Source organism: Pavona decussata, unplaced genomic scaffold (assembly GCF_977016875.1).
Source record: "Pavona decussata unplaced genomic scaffold, jaPavDecu1.1 SCAFFOLD_274, whole genome shotgun sequence".
Lineage (NCBI taxonomy): Eukaryota > Metazoa > Cnidaria > Anthozoa > Scleractinia > Agariciidae > Pavona > Pavona decussata.
This window is the reverse complement of record NW_028145676.1, coordinates 342,812-352,543: the sequence shown is the minus strand read 5'-3', so window position 1 is coordinate 352,543 and position 9,732 is coordinate 342,812. Positions and strand designations below refer to the sequence as shown.

General features: G+C 41.2%; 1 protein-coding gene across 1 annotated transcript; it reads right to left on the bottom strand.

Annotated features, from left to right (window-relative positions):
• Nucleotides 1-8,898: 8,898 nt before the first annotated feature.
• On the bottom strand, nucleotides 8,899-9,732 carry LOC146455422 (uncharacterized). The gene has a single exon (XM_085094336.1). The coding sequence runs from the start codon at nucleotides 9,691-9,693 to the stop codon at nucleotides 8,953-8,955; it is 741 nt and encodes a 246-aa protein (XP_084950462.1). The 5' UTR covers nucleotides 9,694-9,732; the 3' UTR covers nucleotides 8,899-8,952.

Below are 9,732 nucleotides of genomic sequence, written 5' to 3'. Positions count from 1 at the left end.
AGTGAACATTAGGGTCCTGAATAAATACTCTTTACCCAGGAATTAAAGTGCAAGTGACTTATCTCACCAGTTTCAGTGTGTTGTGCCAGTCACTGTCAAATGGGTTGTGAAGATACACCAGGGGCAAGTTAGTTCACTCGACCTAAAAACACTTGTGAGAATTTTTAAAACAAGGACTACCACTTGTTCTGCTAACTAGACAAGAGCTCCAAGTGAAGAAAAAAATATACTAAAATCACTATTGGGTTAGTCCTCTTGAACATGGTTAATCATGGTATTCCATGGTTCACAAAAAGCGACACAAAAGTTTTAAAGTTTTATTTTATCTTCCTTTCTGTTATGTTTGAGAACGTGTATGCAGGATGGAGTTTGGAAGCGAGTTTTGCCCAGGGAAGAAACTGCGGAACGACCCAGAAATTGTGGGGGATCATAACGGAGCTCCTCGCCTTGAGATGCCGTGTGACCATCCATGTGTGGTTCAGCATTTTCGCTATCAAATACAGCCTTGGAGAGCAAATGGGGACGTAAGCTTGATTCTTTCCAATTCTCTCAAGGCGACTTGAACGGTATGGTGACACTGCAACCTGCAGTACACCTTTGGATGAATACCTTTCACGACCATGGGACGAGCACTGTTCTTGGTACCATTTTACATCCAAAAATGGTAAGGTACCTGTTGTAAGTGGTGGTGCTACACACGCAACATGGCCATTGAACGAGGACTACTGTAGCATAATGCTTTTGTTGCACTGGCCAAACTGGTTTGACATCCAAGAAGTAAAGGGAGATGCTGAATCCTGGGTTAATAGGTTTACAGATTTTATTTCTAGTGATGCGTGCCCAACATTTGTGAAGGTCCAGGTTTCTAAGGCACAGCATTATGCAGAGCATCCACAGGAGAGCAGGTATTTGTGGAAGATGAGGATGATGATGCTGCAGAAGCTGAGCAACAACCAGATTGGGTAGATGTCTATGCAGAGCAGAACCAGAGGTATGAGGGTGTGGAGAAGGATTTGGATTATGATGATGTTGGAGAGGACTATGACTGGAACAGCACCTTCATTATTCTTCCTGAGGGCAAAGATCCCAAGAAATGGCTCGAAGAAATGATCAAAGAAGATCAGGAACGCCAAACTATAGGCCTTGAATTGCCACAAGTGTCTCCGTTCTCCCTAAATGAGAATCAGAGAGCCATAGTGAGTTTGGTGTTACACACTCTCTACAACTTTGTTGAAAACCGACAAGGTTACCGTCCTTTGCGGCTTGGAACTGCTGGAACTGGAAAGTCGTATGTTATCAAGTGCCTTCAGAGGTTAGTGCGGCAAGTGTTTGGAACAAATGACGCAATAGAGGTGATAACCCCGACGGGGAGTGCTGCCTATCTCGTTCAAGGCAGTACAGTTCACAGTTTCTTAGGAATCTCAACGGGCGGAATGTCTTGCAACGAGCTGACAGTCCCTGCAAGTCCAGTGTTAGAAAGAATTCAGAAAAAGTGTGAGAATTTGAAAGTTCTGGTTGGGGACGAGCGATCGATGTTTGGCCGCACCACAATGGGTTGGATGGAAAATCACGCACGTTATGCAGTGGACAGAGGAGCCAATGTAGACGAGCTATGGGGGGTATTCTCGTAGTAGTACTTATGGGAAATGATGTTCAGCTACCTCCTGTATGTGACAATCCTGTCTACATTCAAGATTGTCGCAGTGCCACATCTAACCATGGTCGTTTGGTATGGACAACGTGTGATAGTGCTGTGGAGCTTACTGAGATTGTGAGACAAACTGAATCTGAACAACAGCTGAGAGGTGTGTTGATGTCCTCGAGGACTTATAATACCACACGCCAGCAATTCCATTGGCTACAGCAGTTTCAGTGGCACAGTGGAAGGATGGATGAACAAGGTCTGTTCGTGTTTCCAACACATGCCTGGAATGGGAGCGCAACAAAACTAAGCTACTCGAGTGTAACAGAAATCCTAATCACCCAGTAGCAAGGATCAATTCAAGGCAATTGACAATAGCAGGCATGCACAGAAAGCTGACAGTAGTAAGGCGCGAGGGCTGCTACCACTACTGTATCTTTGCCGTGACAGCAAAGTCATGCTGGTAGCCATTTTAAAGGCTTCATGGGGTTTGTACAATGGAGCGGTGGGATGCCAGCTCAGTGGTTGACACTGAGCAGATGGCAGCTGGCAATAACATGATATTGATGGCGTTACTAGACATATGAAAGTTGAGTGGCAGATGCCAGCTCTTAAATTTATGTGGTATGAGCAGATGGCCGCCACTAATTAATTGCCGGTAGATGCCAGCTCAGTGACCAGTGTACCCTGAGCAGATGGCAGCTTGCAATTGTAACATGTTGATGGTCTGACTAGATGTACGAAAGTTAAGTGGCAGATGCAATAATGGCTCTGGGATGCACAAGGCCTATTACTGTGCGTGTCAATTCTTAATTTTCACTTAAGCTCTAGGATGCACTGTCACTTGATATCAGAAGTGCCAGTACTGAAAACAAATTCAAAATGGTATCCTTTTCATTTAACATTCCAATTGCATTTTCGCATTTGGTAGGCTTTTATCTTTTTTACATGACATTTTTTTAATCTTATATGAATCATACAGTTGAAGTTCTATTTTTGTAGCTATTTTCTATTTCATGCAATTTGCACATTCAAATTGTTTTCATTATGCAGCAGTGTAAACATCTATATGCTGATGAAGCTAAAACGGCACTATAGGGCGCTATACAGTGTGAACTACTGTAAAGGCCGTCGGGGAATTTTTCCAGTGATGATGATGATGATGATGATGATTATTATTATTATTATTATTATTATTATTATTATTATTATTATTATTTGTAGTAGTAGTAGTAGCTGTTGTGCAATTCCCAACACAGGAGTGGTATTTATTATTATTATAACTGACGACAGGCACAAGCTAATGCATTATTTTGTTTTGTAGCATTTATTTCTGCTTCTATTTGTATATGATATGGAACAACTACATACCACCGTTATAAATGTTGAAATGCAAGAATTCATAGCTAGGATTTTTAAAAGTACTCTAGGAAACAAAAAGGGTCAAGTTCTTTCATTGCGGCATGTATTGCTGTGGCTGTCACTAAGGATATTTCCTGTATAGATGTTTTCCAATTTCAATTGGTGTCTTTCAGCCTGGCAACAATGAGTGAAGCTCAGGTACCTTCATGATACCCCCACCTTAATGAGCGGCTAATACGTGGCAAGGTCTGAAAAGAGATCTTTAAAAGTGCCATGGGGGACCGAGAACTCTGTGTTATTATTTAATGTAATTTGTTCTATACAGTACCCTGTTGACAATCATAATGGTGGTGTACGCCCCCCAGGGAGACTCTCATATGAAAGGGGCGGGGATACTAGTTGGAGGTTTTGTATTAAACCCCTAAAATTTACACCCCTAGATGTAAGCGAGACGACGAACATCCCCACCCTTTTCATAAGAGAGTCCCCCCCTCCCCGGTCAACCCTCTTTTTAAAATTGTTAGTATTGTTGTAAATTAGATAATAATAATTAATACAGTCAAACCTCCCTTTCTGAGCACCTCTCGTAAGCGACCACCTCCAATTAGTGACCACTTTTCCAAAATACCAAACGTTTTGAATTCAAATCCCTATAGATGGAACCTCTCGTAGGCCAGTACCTCTCGTAAGGGACCACCTCTCGTAAGCGACCACGTTTAGAGATGATTGTTTAAAATTGTCAATTGTTTTTAACCTCCCGTAGGCGACCACTTGACACACTCTGCTTTATCTTGACGGGCGGAAATTGAAAAATGTGTCGCTGTAACGTATTGGCACACATCATTACAGTGGACGCCAAATTCAAATCTCACAGCATGGAGCTACAGGAAGTGTTTCCCCAAATAGCTTAGCATTGAAATAATTGATAACAACATACACATGCTCTATAGTGTAACCTGAAATAAACTTTAATCAGGTTGAATCCCTGGTAGGAAAAAACTGTGACTCTTATGTTGTAAGTAGCCTGTATGTACATGCATTACCGGTGATGACTCTCTCAACCTTGTATTACTTATGCCAACAGAAACATTGTTACGATAAAGAACGTCAACTGGATTATGTAACAAACAAACAAACGCGAAAGTTGTAGATGTTTTACGCTGGCAATATAACATTGCAAAAATGCCATTTACTGATTCCTCCTATATCAGGCAGTCTAAAGAAAAGTTACTACTTTGGGTTGCGATAAGCACTAACAAAAGGGTTAGGTCTCCGCAATTACCATATGTAAATTACCTGAAATTTAAACCCCCCGTGGTCTGACCTCTGGAAAGCAACCACATATCCTTGGCGTTAAGGGTCGTCGCTTACGGGAGGTTCGACCGTATAATTGCATAATATTGCTTTCTTGCAGTTTGTGGAAGAGTGCTTGTATGATACCTTGTACTAGTGGTGTGTATACTCAATTGCAAAAACACCTAAAAAGCATAAACCGTGAACGAGGTGACCCAACGGAATTGTGGGTAGTGTTTAAACAATAACTCATTTCCATAATCAATAATTTACCATTCTCATTCTTCGATATAAAAAAATACAGTGCTGACTTATTCTTCTGAATAATTTTCTACCAAATATTGCTTAAGTTCATTGATGTTTTGAACTTAGGCAAATCGCGAATTGTGTATCACTCAAATTGGCCCTTGTTGGCCAACTTGAACACTTTAACTGACACTTCGAGCGTAATAGGCTTCAGTCAGGCATCTAATCTTTTTCAGGAGTAAATTTGTGTTACCTTGGTAGTATTCACTGAACTTTTGGGGATAACCTTCCACTCCAACACTCACTGCACCGTAATTTGTTAAACTTCATTGAACATAACAGAGAGATTCGAAACTTTTGTCCGACATTTGGACATTTCCCATGGCTCAGTGACCAGGCATTTTGTCACACCTCCTCGCACACCCCCTTTCTTGTCCAAAATGCGAACACTAAGCTGTCAATCATAGATTGCTTCGCCCCAGTCCGCGGTCGCTACACATTTCTTTGCCAAATTACATAATTATGCGATGTCTTCGCATTGAATGGGAATTGACGTCAGTTTTCACTCAGGTACACTTCAAGTTGTTTAACGAGGGCTGTTGAAATTGAATTTGCGGTTTATTTTTCGACGTAGAGGCAAAACTTCTCGTTTTATTACAGCAACACGACTTCCAAGAGGTTACTGTGTGGTCTACGGAAAGCATAGGTACCACTTCCAAAACAAAACTAGCATCGGAAGAAATTGCGGTCGAGTAAATTTACCCTGTTGGATAGCATAACCTGCGATGATGCCACTACTATTCAAAAATGTTTAGAATTTTCAGATGAGCATGCTTTCCTAAACGTGTTATCTGAAGGATGTGGACGTTTCCAAAGAGGTAAGATCGAGTTCGTCAAGAAAACAAATTAAAACGTCAAATTGTTTATAACCGGTAGTACTTCAAAAAGGTGGAGTTAAGTATATATTTAACAATTAGATTTCGAGCTCGAGATTTCTATCGCGTGATAGCTGATGAGGGTGCAGCCCGAATCAGCTATCACGCATAGAAATCGAGAGCGAATAATCTAATTGTTCTAGTATAAATCTACTAGTCGTTCAAAACTTAACGAGTAAATTATCCAAATCCTCCTCACAGACACTGAATTTTGTTGACAACCGCTACTCACTATCTCAGCACAGAACAGATTGCGGGTAGCATAGCCAATCAGAGAACGGCATTCGTAATAGAACGCTATGCAAACTTAGTTTGCATTGGTAATTAACTCCCTTGGGATTATTTGAATATGCTATATAATAGTTTGCATTGTGTCACACTCTGTCACTCAACTTGAGGCCGCGAGCTCAATCATGTTTAGCGAGGCGTGTTCAAGGTTCTACCCAACTGACCTCATGGCTGATGCCGAACAAGTACCTCAAGCTGTCCCGGTTAAAGTTGTTCAACAAGTTGTGATCCCTCCTTAAGCGGTTGCTCCGGCAGTTCCAGCAGTCGTCCCAGCAGTTGTCCCAGCGGTGGAAGCGCAACAACTTGTCGCTGGTCAAGTTCAGGATGGGTTACTTTAAGTTCTCATTTTCGTTTAGTCTTTTCGGAGCTTTAGCTTGTTTCGTGCCGCAGACCAGTTAAATTCCTCGTGTTTGTTCTTAGTTTGCATGTAGTGGCGAGATACCCCAAGTTGTGCTTGTTCATTTTTGCATGAACAGTAAGGTATCTAGAATTTGTTTGACTGTCTGGCGGGATAGTTTTTTAGTCGGCTAGTCTTACCTGTGGGGTAAAATTTGCTTTTGCGCCGTATTGCCTGGGGCGGCGTTGGAAATTACTTAAATTGCCTGTGTGGTTTTGCCTGAAGTGGTGGCAGTATTACCTGTGGGGTAAAATTTGCCTGTGTGGTGTTGCCTGAGGCGGCGTTGGAAATTGCGTGAATTGCCTGTGTGGTTTTTTGCCTGAAGTGGCGGCAGCATTTTCCTGTGTGGTGTTGCCTGAGGCGGCGTTGGAAATTGCGTGAATTGCCTGTGTGGTTTTTTGCCTGAAGTGGCGGCAGTATTTTCCTGTGTGGTGTTGCCTGTGGCGGCGTCGGGAATTGTGAGATTTTTTACCTGTGTGGTTTTGCCTGAAGTGGCTGAAGTATTTTCACGTGTTCACTAGCCTTGCCTGTGTCGTGTCGTTTGTGGCAGCGTGGCAATTGTTTTTTAAATAAGCAAAGGCTGATATTGACCGTGATTGCGAATATTTTTGCACATGGTTTTGTCGTAGTGGCGAGATTTTTCCACGTGTTAAACTTACCTGTGATGTTTATTGCTGCCTGGCGCGTTATTGGAAAAATTAAAAATAATTTTTTATACCTTTTATTGAGAATTGTTCTGACAAGTCTTTGCGTCGAGACTCCTTTTCTCTTGTGTTATACTGTGATTTACCGAAACGGGTTGTCTTAGATTGTTTGAATTTGTTTGTTGAAATGCCGAAAGCCGTGAGAGGTGTTTTTGAATTTGCTTGTAAGGTTCTGTTTAGTTCTTATTGCCTCTTGTACTTAGCTCCCAGTGGGGTTTGCCTCAGGTGGCCGTAACTATTCATGCTTTGCTGTTGCCTTATGGGGCCGGTTTTTGTCTTGTTGATGTCGTTCAGGATCTTAAGGGTCCGCAGATACCTGTATAGGGGTCATCTTTTCGTGCGACTTATCGTGGTCTTCACGGTTTTTTATTTTTAGCTGTGTTATTGCGGGTTATATGTGGTCCTTTGGTCCTTATGTTTTACATTTACTTACGCTTTAACGTTAATGGTCTAATATTGTAATTTTCTAACGCCAATAGATTAAATTAACAATATAATAATTGTAATATAATAACACTAATAATAATAATAATAATAATAATAATAATAATAATAATAATAATAATAATAATAATAATAATAATAATAATAATAATAATAATAATGATCGTTTATTCAACCTCCTCGATGATGAACAAGAATTTGTGAAATTTAGCTTTAGATTGTGAGTAGGAGGTATTGTTCTACCAGTCGGAGATGGGCTGATTCGGCTACTGTTCGCGTAGTTTTTTCTTGCTTTAGTTTTTCTTTCAGTTACCTTAGTTCTAATTTGTGTGATGAATTGTCTCGATTCTCAAGTAAATCTATTTATAAATATTGCATTGATTTTCAATGCCCGGTATGTCATTCGCGTTTTATTCAATTTCATTTAGCTATTTTCCCTCGCATTTTGTAGCCCTTTTCGGTTGGGTATAGGTTCGTTTTACCCTTTTCTTGGTCGGGGTGAGTGACTCCTGTTGGTTTACCGTACGTCTCGGTAACCACCAGACGTTCTGTTTCAGACGTGTTGAAGTTGCTCCCTCTTGATCGGGAACCCCGGGATTTGCTTTCTTGTAGTCGCTGGTTTGGTGCTCTTCCTTTTTTCGTGTTGCGTATCCCTGTTTAAACTCCCTCTCGTTAGCATGTGGGACATAAGAGAAAGATAATCCCGCTTGATGAAAATGGGAATGTTTTACGTTCAGACCCGTGGATGGAGTTTCGAAATCGTGCACTTGAAATTGAACAGCGACGGTCGTTCAAGTGGGTGAATATTTCCGGGGTTGCCGAACTGGAGGGGCTAGCAGCACTGTCCGATTGGAAAGATGTAATTTCGTCGGGTGTATCTCCAGTTCTTCAGAATTTACGATTTAGAGACCCCGATAATTGTTTGGTTGGCGGCCTGCATCAGAATGTTGGTGCGTGGGAAAATATTCTAAAAGGCCATCCCCTGGAAGAACGGATTGGAGACTAGATACGGAATAAAGTTAACATCTTGGACTTCTCTATTCTAGGATTTTGTACAAGAAATATTTTTCTTTTGGATATGTTAAGTAAGGATTGGGAAACAGTAGTGTTTGTATGCGGGCCGAGTTTGTAGTTAATGGCAAGGACTGGAATAAACATTTGTTGGCCCATACCGTTGATGTGTTACTTTGGGTTAAAGTATGGAGGTAGGCTAGGGGAAGGCCAGAGCGATTCGCCATACCTTATCTACACCTTATGAATAATAATACCTAGGGAGGAAATATTACACTATGCAAACTTAGTTTGCATTGGTAATTAACTCCCTTGGGATTATTTGAATATGCTATATAATAGTTTGCATTGTGTCACACTCTGTCACTCAACTTGAGGCCGCCAGCTCAAATCATGTTTAGCTGCCCACCCTTCCCTCCCTTCGAGTCAGTTGGGTTAAACCTTGCCTTACCACATCTACCTTCCCCATACCTTATCTACACCTTATGAATAATAATACCCAGGGAGGAAATATAACACTAGTAGACTTATACTAATATACAATAGGAGCAAGCGGTGTACAAACATTTGTTACCATTTTATAAATAGTGACAGGCCTGTGCGACTCTCACGTGCGTGTTTTAGCCGTTTTTAGAGTTTTGCTCTCACGAGGATATCCTTGAGAGACCTACCTCTCTTGTATGAAATTAGAGGAGATTCCTTGTAAATTTCTCTGAGCAATGGTTGTCGTTCTATTAAATACCAGTTTTCCATTAGTATTTGTTTCAAGTTTGTAACTGATCGGTGGTATTGCGTGACAAAAGGCAAGATTCTCTTGTTTGTGTGAGGTTTTTGTTGAAGGGCCTGTTTTGTATTTTCAAAAACCACTTCTGAGAGAGTTCTCTGCACTAGATTTTTTGGATAGCCCCTCTCGATAAGCCGTGATTCGAAATGTTTGATTTTTTCCTCAAATGTTGCTTTTGTTGAGTTTGTCCGGAGAAGTCTGAGGGCCTCTCCTTTGATGAAACCTCTTTTTACTCCTGGTGGGTGACACGAGGAGAAATGTGTGTACTGGAATGTCTCAGTAGCTTTGTAGTGAGTGCGTACATCGATCACTGACTCGGTAATGAATCTGTTGCCTTTATAAACCACAGTGTCCAGGGATGTAATTTCCATTTCAGAAATTTCAGCCGTGAATTTTATGGTAGGGTGGTGATTGTTGGCTTGTTCAATGAACTGTTGTAACTCCTCTCTGCTGATATCCCAGAGGGAGAAGATATCGTCAATATATCGTTTCCAAACGAGCGGTTTGAATGCGCTTCGGTTAAGGAGTTCTTTTTCGACTTTGCCCATAAAAATATTGGCGAAAGCGACTGCCATTTTTGTTCCCATGGCAGTTCCGTGTGTTTGTAGGTAATTTTTACCACAGAC

What these genes read in the sequence shown, in the direction of transcription:
- LOC146455422 (XM_085094336.1), bottom strand. Translation starts at nt 9,693, where the DNA reads ATGGGAACAAAAATGGCAGTCGCTTTCGCCAATATTTTTATGGGCAAA.